Consider the following 14,364-nt stretch of genomic DNA (forward strand, 5'->3'; position numbering starts at 1 on the left):
TATATTTTTAAATTTTTTTAAAAGATTTATTAGAGTAAATAATATAATTCATTTATTAATAAATAAAATTTTATATTAAAATTTATATAATAAAATATACTTTTATATATATTAAGTAATAAAATTTATAGGGTTCATTTAATATCATAAAGATAATATGATAGGTATTATTAAAGTAATTTATTACACGTAGTAAAATATGTTTGTATTACATATTTATTTGATAAAATAATATCTATAATGTTAGTAAGTAAAAGTTGTATTATTTTGTAATAATAATTATTATTATAAAAATATCAATATTTATAATTACTAAGATGATATTATGATAAAACGATAATTCTAATTATGATAACTTTAATATTTACGATAATTTTTAATATTATCTTTAAAATAATAATTCTATTTAAAATGATAATAAAAATGATATTTTATAGTAACAATGACATTTCTATTAAAATGATAATTTTTGTTAAAATGATAATTTTTGTTAAAATGATAGTTTTGATACTAACGATACTTTTAATAATAATAGTAATGATAAAAATAATAAGAACGATAATTTTATCTAAATCAATATCTTATAATATTTTAATTTCATCATGATACTCTTACTCATTATTTCCTAATCGTTTAGTTTAATAGCTTTTAATCGTCTTTTATATCGTGTTCATGATAATAATAATAGTAATCAAAATAATTAGGTGTTACTAATATTAGTTTTAATTACAATAATACTAATAATGATAATTACTATGACATTATTAACGATAATGATAATATAATAATAATAATAACAATAACCATTTTTAAATAATGATATATATATTAATAATGATAATAATAATAATAATGATAATAATAATAATAATAATAATTATTATTATTATTATTATTATTATTATTATTATTATTATATAATAATAATTAGATAATAATAATAATAATAATAATAATAATAATACTAATTATAACTTTAATGATAATAACGATAGTAATAATAATAAAAAAACAATTTTTAATGATAAATCCTTTTATTGATAAAGATAATAATAATAATAATAATAATAATAATAATAATAATAATAATAATAATAATAATAATAATAATAATAATAATAATAATAATAATAATAATAATAAGATAAAACTAGAACGACGATAATAACGACGATAATAATAATCATTTTTAATAATAATACAAAAATTCGATGGACTATAACTTCAAATCCGTTCATCGAAATCATTCGATATCTAAATAAAAATTTCTTAATTTTTCGCTAGCTTTCCAACGACATGCATATCTTATACCTTATCTCAGTCGCATATATAACTAATTCAGGATTCAACATAACCTAACTAAAGGCAATATCAAAAGTACAAACATGCATAATCCTATATACTTGAGCACTAGTCAGGGATACACTATTAGTATGTAAAAGTTAAATTATGAGTACTCACGTATCAATATTGAGATTCAATATTGCAGGAAAGGTACGTAGACGCAACGGAGATGATAAACACTATATTGACCTCATGAGCATACCCATGAACCATACCCAATCACCTCCATAGCTATAACCCATAATTTCCTTAATCCAATCCCACTCGAAAAACAATTTCGAAATCACTCGGACCGCACTCCGACGTAATATTTTATGTATACTAATAATATCTTGAAATAATACGGAGTAAATATATATATGTAAATCGATTGAGAGAGTTTAGAGAAAAATATTTTCAAGTTTCTATGAAATAATGAAACCTACTGAATTCTATTTATAATAGATTTTTGAATTATTAAAGTGAATTATTAAAGTATGAATTATTAAAGTGAATTATTAAAGTATGAATTATTAAAGTGAATTATTAAAGTATGAATTATTAAAGTGAATTATTAAAGTATGAATTATTAAAGTGAATTATTAAAGTTAAAGTAAAGTAAAAATAAAGTAAAGGTAAAGTTTAAGTATAGTAAAAGTATAAAACTATGTACGTATAATACGCGTATAAATATATATAATATTAATTTAAATCGTTATATATATTTAATAAAATAAAATATAAATATCGTTATCTTTATCATACTTGTTAAGTAATGAATTGTCAAAAGTGGTTCTAGATATTTATAAAAGTTATATACGTTTTAATAATAAAGTTCTTTTTAAACTGAAAACGTTTTTGTACGTTTGAAACTAAATCAAATAAATATAATAATTTTGTTTTCCAAAACCAAATATATTTTTAAGAATCATTTTGTTTAAAGGTTAAAATAATGGAAATCGTTATATCATAAAACGTTTTAGAAAAGTAGAATCATATATATTCATAATAGGTTTCAAGTTTTTAAATTACAGTCTGTTGGTGAAGCATGGGATAAAGTTCAAAGGTTAAATAAACGTATGAAATCATCTTAATGAAAAATGTCGAGTTACTTACTTGTCGATATCCAACATCTAAGTTAGTTACACTTCACGTTCTTACTTATAAATCACTTTACCATTTTCCGAATGTTGTAAAAAAGAATAGATTTCTTAAATCACAGTGGACCTCATAACATAGACCCGTAATCATATCACAATGTATCTGATAAATTAATCATTTGATATTATCTTCTAATTCTATCGATAAACATATTGAAACAAATACGTTCATGTAAAGTATTATACGTTTAATACTTTATTAATATTCTCAAGTTATAATATATATACATATATATACATATTTATTTATATATAATGATTCGTGAATCGTTGGAATTTGGTCGAGGTTATAATGAATGTATGAACACAATTTAAAATTCTTGAGATTTAACTTAACAAACTTTGCTTATCGTGTTGGAATAATATAAAGATAAAGTTTAAATTTGGTTGGAAATTTCCGGGTTGTCACACATCGCACCTTTCATAACATCGACCAAATCGACAATCTTTTGTCGAGCTTTCTCCACTGTCCGAAGAATCCGAATCTTTTGACTCTTGGGTTGGGTATGACGCGACTCAAAGTTACTTGGGCTTGGTACGTCCGTCAGATTCGTGTTGTCATCCGTCATTTTTATAGGCTCAGATTAGTAGAATTCTTGGTAGTTTGCTCGGCTTCTATAATTTAGTTTTTTTTTTTTTTTTTTTTTTTTTAAAGACGGTTATGAGTCACTGACGATGGGTCAAACGCGATGTCATACCTCCTAGTATCCAAAAATTCTCTTTATTTGTTGCTTGAATTGTGCATGCATAATTAATATAATATTCATATCCGACGCCCCACTTTGCCAATGTTCTTCGAGCTTGGAGTATATACCTATAAAAATCTTTTAGTCCATTTGTCTGTTATTGATTGCTCGTCGGGATTCGACCACACGTGCATTGTACTCCCTTTTTTACGTTGCACCCAAAAGAATCAAACATGGATTTTTCAAAACGTAGATCCAGCGCTGGGCTGAAATACGACTTTCCTCGGGAGTCCGTGTTAGCTTTTTATACAATATATTTCTTCTCCTTCTTCGATTGGTGATTGTGATGGTGTTTGGATAGAATGGTATTGCAGAGGAGGAGGAACGAAATCGCGTTGTTATTGTTGACGTTATAAAAACATATTCATATATTGCGTTCGTGGGTCATTGGGTCGTAACGAATATGGTGTAACGGTCGACATTTGTGAATAAGCCGCAAAACTAATTTGTGGGACTTGACCAGATCGGGGAGGGATAAATTTGCGAACGAGTAGATGAAATATATCATGAACTTTTGAAATAGTTAGAGGTTTGATTTGGGTCGACTTTTTAATGATTTTTTTTTGACATTTTGAATGTTTGGTTGAGGTTGATTTGAAATCTAAAAAGAAATGTTGTATTTGAGTGAAAAATGTTAAGTTTGCGTGCGTGCGTGCGTGCGTGCGTGCGTGTTAGTTTTTTAAAAAGAAAAATATTAAGGTAAAAAGTGGTAAAGAGGAGTTGTCATTTTTTATATAATATAGCTGTTAAAATGTATTTTTTTTTATTTTATTCAACTCTCATCGTGCTCCACTATGCCAAGAAAAAACTGAACGAGTATCGTGGGCGATCAGCAGCACACGAGACAGCCAACAGTGCCTTCGAGGGCGAGTCTGAGTATTAGCATTGGTCTTAGACGAGGCATTTGAAACGTAACCCTTTACATAATTTTTTTTAAGGGATATGATATCCCACATAATTTTTAGAAAAAACTGTTTACAAAATTGAAGGGAAAGACTAGCAAGAGAGAAATAATAATTGAATTTGATTGATTAAAAGCATGTAACTGTTTATTTTGTGGAATTGCTTTTTTTTGTGAATTTTAAGTGATTGTAACATTTCTCTTATAGAAAAACCTAAGAGCACCGGGAGTCGAGAACATTTTTCGCCGTTAAAGGAATCTGACGTGGGGGACGATGACCGTGGCTACTCCGTCCCGGCGTTAAAGCACCGTTAAACTTCACCATTGTCTTTCGGCGTTAGCTAGCCGACGTTGAGATTTCAATGTGTCATTCCTTTTGATTGGCTTCTTTCTTTCTTTACTTTTTTTCTTTTATTTTTAGTTTTTTGCTTTTGAGAATTCAGGGGCATTTTTGGTTTGCAGGTGACATTTGTTGAAAATGAAGATGGAAGAAGAATAAGATAGTGACTAGTATTTAGGTTAAATAAAAAAAAAATAGACCAATTTGCTAATTAGGTGGAACGAATTTTTTGGCCTTAATTTACTTTATATATTTTTTAAAATGGGCTCTTAGACATATTTTGTGAATCTAGCAAATGTCAATCTTCTTAAAACTATAAATATAAATATTTATACTTTATAATAAATTAAATAAAAAATATATATAAGTACACAAAATAAGTTAGATAATAATTTAAAAAGAATTAAACACCGAACGATTTTCCTATTTTAGCTCAAGTGATTTCAGTGTGTTGGAAGACACTGAAATTAGACACCGAGTTCAGTGTCTCGACACCTGTGCTCTAAGTATACTAAATGAATTTCACAAATGTGTTACGTTTATTGTTTATAGAACTAGTGAAATGATCCGTGGAGCGACGGGTTTGTTTAAACAAATCAGTTTAATGATATGTTTTAGGTATTAAGTGAACGTAAATGCTAAAGTCATTTAGTTTAATGACCCGTGGAACCACAGAGTCTGACTAAGAAACTCGTCAGCTGAACATTTCATCAAACACCTAAAATGCATATTAAACAATCTACATCCATTGATAAGAGATAATATTGATTGTTATTTTATGTTAAAAGTGTAAATTAAAATATAAATTTAGAATTGATTCCTTTTACCTAGCTTTTATACCGTCTCGTACTTAATTCAAAATAATTAATTAAAATAATTTAATTAAAATAATTAAAATAATTATTAATAAGATTTATAATAATAATTAATTAATAACATTTAATTTTAATTCAAAATTATTTAAATTAATGACATCACCCACCATGCTTAGATTTTTTTCTTTTGTTTTTTGATTTTTTTAACAAAAGAATTAGCTTAATAATGACATCATAAGATTTTAATAGAAACTATAGATATATTGATATTGATGATTATGTTATATGTTACTCGTATTTGTTTATATTGAAATTTTCTACCATTTTCAAATAAAATATCTATGTTAGAAAATAACGATTAACAAGAATCTAATTCGGTTCCTAACTATTTCTAGTTATTATTATTATTATTATTATCTACTCCATAATACAAGTAAAATGATTGTAATAATTTAATAATTATCTAGTCTAATAAAATAACTTTATAAAAATAAAAAAAAAATAAAAAAAAAAAAAAGGAAAATATTTGTAAAACACAGCAAGTAAATCTTTGTAAAACACATCAAGTAAAATCTTTGATCCCAGAATTGCGTATCGCATGCTTAATATATCAACTCCATTTGATTTGATTAAATTTAATTCTATGATAACAGATTTCCTATATTAAATTCCAATTTTAACCCAATCTTTACGTACAAAATGTATACCTACAACTATATACTACGTATATCACATACCACCTTTCGCATATCGATCGAATTCAATAAGAAAATAAAAATGTGTCATCCCCTCAACCTAATTTGAAAAGTAATCGCAAGGTATGAACTTAGCTCTGATCAGCAACTATATAGTAACTTTTCCTTTGTTAAATGGAGTAATATACAAGCTTATATAAATACTACTCCGTGATTCTTATGAGCATTGTGTCTCACACATAGTACATACATGCGTTTAACCTATACATAAACATATAAACGAGATAAGGTTTTCTTTTTAGCTACCTTTTTACTCAGATGTACGGGGTCTAACTGGATTATTGATGACCGTTTCGGACCCTTTCTATGGCCACATCAATATGCTGATAATGAAGTTTGAAGTTTAACACCTGCTTAATATGATTTTATTAAACTAATTGTGCAATTTTCATTGTAAACAGCGGCCTCTTGAGCCCATTAAACTCGCTTAGCTTACTAGATGATGACAAAATTGTCACATAAAGCTGCGATTTTTGTTACTTTGATCATAATCCTACAACTAGTATCAACAACAGAAGGGGATGCAAGAGCACAGATCATCAAAATCATTTGTGGTCAGCAGAAATTAAACAAGGACACCGAATTCATTCCGAATTTTGTCAACATGACATATTTACTTGGCACCCAAACACAAAGATCACATAATGGGACAGCAAGTATCGGTACCGGACCCGACAAAAACTTCGGTCTAGCCCAATGCTATGGTGATTTATCTACAGAAGATTGTATCTTATGCTATGCTGAAGCTCGTAATGTTCTTCCCCATTGTTATCCCAACAACGGGGGTCGAATTTATCTAGACGGTTGCTTTGTGCGGTTCCAGAATTACAACTTCTACGAGGAGTATACCGGGCTTAACGACACATACGTTTGTGGGAACGCAACAACAAAAAGTAGGGCGTTTCAGGATACGGTAACACGGGCAATATCTAATGCTGTAACGATTGCATTGGGAAACGATGAATATTTTGGTAAGGAACAGATGTTGGTATCTGGTAGTTGGAATGAATATGTGTATGTACTTGCTAACTGTTGGGGGACTTTGAGTCCGAGCTCTTGTAGAGCGTGTTTGGCGAACGCAACTGCATCGATTTCGAAGTGCCTACCGTGGTCCGAGGGTCGTGCACTGAACACGGGATGTTTTATGAGGTATTCTGATACCAATTTTCACAATCATGTACTGACCACAAGTAGCGCGAGCAATACAGGTAACGAAATTCATTTGATTTCAACAGCTTAACTCATTAGATCAGATTTTCGAACAATGTTATTACTGTCATGAGATGTAGTCAAATTATCTGACTTAATGATGACGAAATTTTTGTAAAGCATCTAGACATGTCTATATATATTCATTGTTGCAAAAGTCAGCCTTGTCGGTCGACGTGTCGGTTTGGGGACTAGCCCATCCTGACTCGCCCAAAAATGCCTTATAAGTCAGTCAACGCTAAATAGTTGGTCAAGTCAGGCTGAGTAGGGTCTGGGTCGGTCAAAGTCGATCAAAGTTAAAGTTAGGTAAAAAATTTCATTTTTAAAATCAGACTTTGTGTCATATGGGTGTGTTTGGACGAAACTAGCTGGAGCTTATGTCTGAAGCTGCAGCTGGAGCTTATTATTTTTTGTAAGTGTTTGACAAAGTAGCTGGAGCTGGAGCTTATACTTGTGAAATGACTTAAAATGGAATCACATATAAAATGTAAAGTATATAAACAAGGGTATATTAGTAAATTTATTCCTCATAAGCTCTACTTATTTTAAGAAGCTAGTTTCAAGAGCTTCTTTTTGTAGAGCTTCTTTTTTTCATAAGCTCTACTTTTTATTTCTATCAAACGAAGCTTATGGCTTGGAGGTTATTAAAATTATAAGCTCAAACTCCTATAAGTTTCTATAAGCTCCAATAAGCTAGGGTGCCAAACACACCCTATATAATATTGATGTTTTATGTTTTATGTTAGATAATATTTATTTATGTGTAATACATATATAATTAATTTATTTATTACTAAAAGTCAACGTTAGTCAACGCCCACTCGTCCCTCCAAGGTCCCGAACGACTCGTCCAGTCGTCCCCGACGTACTCAAAACTATAAACTTAATGATGTCGAGATTAGTGTAAAGACTCCAGAAATATCTATATGTATGTGTGTGTGTGCACGCGCTCTGATGATTTCTTATATGTGGGTTTTGCAGGGAAGGTTATAGTTATTGTTGTTACCTTCATTAGTTCTGTGGTGGTTGTAGTAGTTGGTTCAGCGATTGGTATATATATCTGGCAATACAGATATATACAGAAGAAGAGAAAAGGTACTAATCAGTTACAATTTGATCATGTTTTGAAACTATGGAAACTAAATTTATAATCTATAGAATTCATGGAACAAACTAATGATTGTAAATGTTTCAGGTTCATTTGATGCCGAGAAAATGGTAAAGATGCTTAATGATAATAGCTGGAACTTTAAATACTCGACTCTTGAGAAAGCGACAGGACATTGGGACGAGTCGAATAAGATTGGGCAAGGAGGATTTGGAACTGTCTACAAGGTGGTAAAATGGGCGGGTCGGGTGATGGGGATTTTATTTTTTTGTAGAACCCTTCTCTTAAATATGGATAATGACAGCGGTACTATTTCTTTCAGGGAGTTCTTTTAGACGGGCGAGAAGTAGCTGTGAAGAGGCTCTTTTTCAACATCAAATTCAGAGCGGCGGATTTTTATAACGAAGTTAACATGATTAGCAACGTTGAACATAAAAATCTGGTTAGACTGTTAGGATGCAGTTGTTCAGGACGTGAAAGCATTCTTGTATATGAATATTTACCAAACCGGAGCCTGAACCGCTTCATTTTTGGTATGTCAAGTAGTTTTTTTTTCTAAAGGCAAACTCACACACCCAACAAGATTTTACATGAATATATACAACTATGTCCACCCTTGGACTTGAACCCACAACCTCTTGGTTGGAGGGTTCCACTCGATACCGCCAGGCCATTTGCAACTTTGGACAGTTAATCACCTTAGTTAGATCAAGATTATTGAAACTTCGGATGATTTTTCTGCCCACTAAATTTGAATCAAAGTTGGTTATGCTTTTATGAAGCGGGATCGTTGTTATGAATTGATAATTTGTGCTTTTGCAGATGCAACATTAGGCAAAACCCTAAACTGGGAGAAGAGATTTGATATTATAACTGGTACAGCAGAAGGCCTAGCTTACCTTCACGAAAATAGGAGAAATCGAATAATTCACAGAGATATCAAAGCTTCTAATATATTGCTAGACTTTAGGTTTCGTGCTAAAATAGCCGATTTTGGATTGGCTAGATCTTTACAAGATGATAAGACTCACATCAGCACAGCCATTGCAGGAACTCTGTAAGTAACTAACTACCTTATTCTTTTCACATTTTCAATCTACCATTTTTATTTAATGCTCATCGGTTCAATAGAAGGCACATGCTTTTAGAATTACAAAAGCATACATGAGGTTGTAAAAGTTGCTAGTCGGTCGGGATCTGGAGGGACGAGTCAGACATTGACCAACGTTGACTTTTAGTAATGAATAAATTAAACATACATATTAAACATCAAACAGAAATATTCCAAACAAAAACCATCCCAAGGTAGCCCAAGTGGTTAGGGCCTTGACATCCTTGCAAGAGGTCTCGGGTTCAAATCTTGGGGTGGCCTAGGAAGGGTTGGAAACAACCAGGGAAGGGTTGGAAATAGTCAGGGAGTATTCATGATGGGCTGCGTACATTAGAGTATGGGATCGGATTACTTGCCCTTTTCGGGTAACCCGAACAGGGAAAACCTCACAACTTTTATAAATATTCCAACCAAAGATAAAGGGCACAAAATCAAAGTTTAAAAACTATTAAAATTTGACCAACTTTCACTTTGACCGACTCAACTTTGACCTGACTTTTAGCGTAGACCGACTTTTTAGGAGTTTTAGGGCGAAACGGGACGGTTTAGTGCCCAAACCGACGCGTCGGCCGACTCAACCAACTTTTACAACAATGAGCGTACCTTGTTGACCCATTTGTTAAATTAATTGCAAATACTAACAGTCCATTAAGTTGTTTTTTAATTCTATTTCTCAGTGGGTATATGGCACCAGAGTACCTAGCCCATGGTCACTTAACGGAAAAGGCAGACGTGTATAGCTTTGGTATCTTACTGCTCGAGGTTGTCACCGGAATAGAGAATAACAGAAAAAATATAACCACAGATTATACCGACAGCTTAGTCTTTACCGTACGTTTTTTAAACTTTTCAAGTTTCAATCTCAAATTTGCTTATGTAAACTGTAACATCAGTTAGAGTTATTTGTGTATGAACAGGTATGGAAGCATTTCAAGCAAGGTACGGTGGAGGAAATATTCGACCCAAACCTAAAGATGCATATTAGTCCGAACAACAAATTCAAAAAAGAGGCTATACGAGCGGTACATGTAGGACTTCTTTGCATACAAGAAGCTCCGTCTTTAAGACCGTGTATGTCAAGGGTACGCAAAATGTTAACAAAGTATGATGAACCTTTACCCGCACCCTCTAATCCTCCTTTTATAGACGATAAAACCATGGAGCTCAACAACATGACACAAAAACTACTGAATAATTGCGATGGTGATGAATCTTTTTCAGTTGCTACATATTCATATAGCCATTTCTACCCACGGTAACATTCATAGTTATGAAGGTAACATAATCATAGTCTAGATCTTGTTTATGGTTGAAGGAAATTCCTTTTTTTGTGTCGTATTTCGATTCTAGACAATATACATAAAAAAAACTAATTATTACACTTTTGAGTTACAATGACTATAAGTCTATAACCAATTAATTATGAAACATATGTCCAGACCCCATAAAGTTTAGTAAGTCCTACTTTGAAGATTTGTTTTATGATATAGCAATGTGTGGGTTAATATGAAACCATTACTATGATTTCTAGTCTCATCGGTCATCAAATTACCTTAGTGTATATATTATAGAAGTCTATTTTGAAAAGGGAAACATGTATATAGCAAACTTATCAAACACAAATACATAGTGAATGAAGTAATACATATACAATGATTAGAGTTTAAGGGAAGAACTGTTGTACCGTGTAGTGAGGAGAGTTTTGAGGTTGTTTTATCGTGTAGCAACTAAGTTGCCCATGAGTCCTCCACCAACTTCATAATGTTTAGCACTTGAAAATCCTGCTTCCAATGCAAGGTGCTCTAACTCCTCGCCTATAATATATAAATCATTTGCAAACGAACAAACATAAGAATACAAGTCAAAAAAACTCGGGTCGAATTATATTGGCATTTCTATAAGCTAAAGCATTAATGAAATTACAAATAATAATCTAATATATTGGCTTAGGATGTTGCTGACATTTGATTACACTCAAGTGTATTCGATCAATTTTATTTTGTATTCTATATTACCAAATTGAACGTTATTACTAATATATATTACAATTTGTCAATCTGAACGGACCTGTTTTCATATAAATGTGTTGAAAAAGCCACCTCTAAAAATTTGAGACATCAGATAGTAGAGCAATAAAAACCAACCAGTTAAAAATTCTTGAATTGAGCTCTTCAGATATCGATACTCCTCTGAAAGACCATAACTGGCTGCTACAGGCACAACAATATTTTCTATCATCCAACCCTGCCACAATAGTCCCAAACATTCAAACATTGCGTTAGAATAATCAATACAACTAGTTGACACTTTATCTGAATCTAAATGCATCAGGATGTTAAATACACAAAGGACATGAGACAGACCTGAATAGACGTCTGAAATTGGTCGGTGCTTTTGTTGAAGTCAAGGATTGATGCTTTAGACCCTGGTTTCAAAACTCGATACACCTCCTTCATTGCCATATATTTGTCAACTACATTTCTTAGCCCATATCCTATGGTGATCGCGTCAAAATGACCATCAGAAAATGGTAGATCGAGTGCATCACCTTCAACCCACCTACAAAACATAAAAAAATGATCACCGATTACCACGAGCACACAGTTACTCATTTACCCAACACACTGTTCGCTCAAAACAAAGTTAAATATACCAATGCTCACTTAAGGTTACGATAACATGCTTTTGAGCGTAATTCCTGCCGAGATGAAGCGACAGTTAGTTGTTCTCTTGAAAAATCATAGCCAATAACCTGTAAATTGTAAAAATCAGGGAAGATATCCGGGTCGGTTATTAGTGGTAAAATTAACGTTTATTTTTGCATAAGGATTAAAATAAAATAAAATATAAATAATATAGCTAAATTATCATTACCTGGCCATTGACTCCAACCTTTTGAGACAACAAAAATGCCAGATCACCACTTCCACAACACAAATCCAACACATTACCCCCTTCTTTTGCCCTAAAATTCAAATTGAACTTATCAATATATGTATATATACATACATAAATGCACTCAGCTTTTATAACAGCTAAATGTATACACAAATTTGGAGAGTTATTAAAATTAATAAGAGAAAATAGGGATTCAGTATATGGTTACCCGCTCCAATCAACTGCCATTCGTTTCCATATTCGATGTTGACCTAGACTCAGTACATCATTCAACTGTTTGAATATGTAACTAATTGCGTTAGGACATAGAATTGAGCAGAAAACGTGAAATAAAACGTGATTAAGAGTTATGCGTACGTTATCGTAAACAGGTGCAATGCGGCTAAAGAGAGCCTGGCGGTCTGCGGAGGCGTGAATTGTGTGCCGTCGGTTTGTGTTTCCGGTAACCGGAGTAAATGATAAGTGAAACAGTGATGATGCCATAATCATCACATGACTGTGTATTGGCAGTTTTAAGGATAACGTTTCTATATTGTTTTTTAGAAAAATAAGATGACACCCCCAGTAGTGGCGAAAATAAGAAAGGGACGAGATGCATACTGTAGATTTTTAATTTTTACGTTTATTTTTTGGATTTTTTGGATTTTTAATGTTTAATTTTGAATTTTTCGATTGGACTCGGATCTTTTTTCTCAAAAGTTTCCATATTTTACCCCCAAAATCTTCATATTTTATTCAAAAGACTCTATCTTTTATCCAAAAACATCCATATTTTGCATACAAAAAGTTGCTACGCTTTTAAAAAAAATTCGCTCCCGATGCTTTTAAAAAAAATTAGTTTAAACCAATTGGTAGTAGAGAGAGACATTAGGTTTGCATCCAACAATCCTCCCCTCAAACCGAAGACCGCATTACCAGGCCTCCCCTTCAACGATATTCCGTACAGGATTCACTCATTTTACCTGGAACACTCAACCTGACGACAGCCAAATCAGGAAGACTTATATACATACATTTATTTTGTCTTATTACCAATGTGGGACTTTAGTTTGCACCCTTACACATGCTCCACTGATTGCTAATCTACGGTAGCATATTGAATTTCCAACAACATAACAAACAAATTATTATTAATTATTACTACATATCTTCATAGTCACTTTAGTAGATGTATTAATTTTCAATTTTGTACCAAAATGTATTTCTAAAGCATCATTAAATTTTATTAAAGAAATATGTATAATATCCTTTTTGAAACAAGCAACAACAATGCAATGAGTATATTCATTCCATTACCTTAGTATTCCCGTTTTCATTGACATTCCCAATACTTATCATTAACCAAGCACTGAGAACTTTACGAATCAAATTATAGCAGTGTTGTGGAAATAACATTTTGTTACACTAATGTTCTCTAAAAATGTTTTGGAAAGTTGTGAATGATATGATATAATATAATTAGTAGTCAAGTAAAAATAAAATCATTAATTTAAATTAAAAATGTGAGAACTAATGAAAATCAATTATTCAGTGTGGTCTTCTTTGACCTTTTTTTAGCTCCACGCTACCAACTAAACATTTGAGCACCCACAACATTGTGTTGTGGCGTTGTGACCTACACTAGCCGACGACAACATAATCGCAACAAGTGGTCTTACTTAACTTCATTTACATAATTATACCACCTTATTTTGTATAATTATTTTTGTAAAAATACAGTAAGCGTAGCATTTCTCAAAACATTAATAAAAAAATTTCGTAACAAAAGTCATATTGTCATTAAAGTGCATAAATATATTTTACTTATTAATAACTATTATTTTAAAGTTATCGTATAACCCTTATGTATAATTAAATTATGCTCTTTTATGACAACTGAAATGTCGTTGAGTTGTATTTGTGTCAACGATTGTGTTTGATACTTCTTACATCTCTCAATATAAATAAATGAGATTCATAGAAAGAATGTTTAAAATGAACAGGCGAACAGGCTCTGAT

The 14,364-nt window shown here is 31.3% G+C and overlaps 2 protein-coding genes across 2 annotated transcripts; one reads left to right on the forward strand and one right to left on the reverse strand.

Annotated features, from left to right (window-relative positions):
- Nucleotides 1–6,482: 6,482 nt before the first annotated feature.
- Nucleotides 6,483–10,727, forward strand: LOC139872977 (cysteine-rich receptor-like protein kinase 2). Its single transcript, XM_071860907.1, has 7 exons — nucleotides 6,483–7,248; nucleotides 8,231–8,344; nucleotides 8,445–8,584; nucleotides 8,680–8,890; nucleotides 9,180–9,414; nucleotides 10,146–10,299; nucleotides 10,386–10,727. The coding sequence occupies exons 1-7, from the start codon at nucleotides 6,483–6,485 to the stop codon at nucleotides 10,725–10,727; spliced, it is 1,962 nt and encodes a 653-aa protein (XP_071717008.1).
- Nucleotides 10,728–11,008: 281 nt separating this feature from the next.
- On the reverse strand, nucleotides 11,009–12,917 carry LOC139872991 (2-phytyl-1,4-beta-naphthoquinone methyltransferase, chloroplastic). Its single transcript, XM_071860920.1, has 7 exons — nucleotides 12,724–12,917; nucleotides 12,575–12,639; nucleotides 12,343–12,433; nucleotides 12,132–12,220; nucleotides 11,832–12,027; nucleotides 11,613–11,712; nucleotides 11,009–11,282 (listed from the first exon to the last, which is right to left on the reverse strand). The coding sequence occupies exons 1-7, from the start codon at nucleotides 12,853–12,855 to the stop codon at nucleotides 11,182–11,184; spliced, it is 774 nt and encodes a 257-aa protein (XP_071717021.1). The 5' UTR covers nucleotides 12,856–12,917; the 3' UTR covers nucleotides 11,009–11,181.
- Between the last annotated feature and the right edge of the window lie 1,447 nt (nucleotides 12,918–14,364).

This window comes from Rutidosis leptorrhynchoides, chromosome 10, assembly GCF_046630445.1.
Source record: "Rutidosis leptorrhynchoides isolate AG116_Rl617_1_P2 chromosome 10, CSIRO_AGI_Rlap_v1, whole genome shotgun sequence".
Taxonomy (NCBI): Eukaryota; Viridiplantae; Streptophyta; class Magnoliopsida; order Asterales; family Asteraceae; genus Rutidosis; species Rutidosis leptorrhynchoides.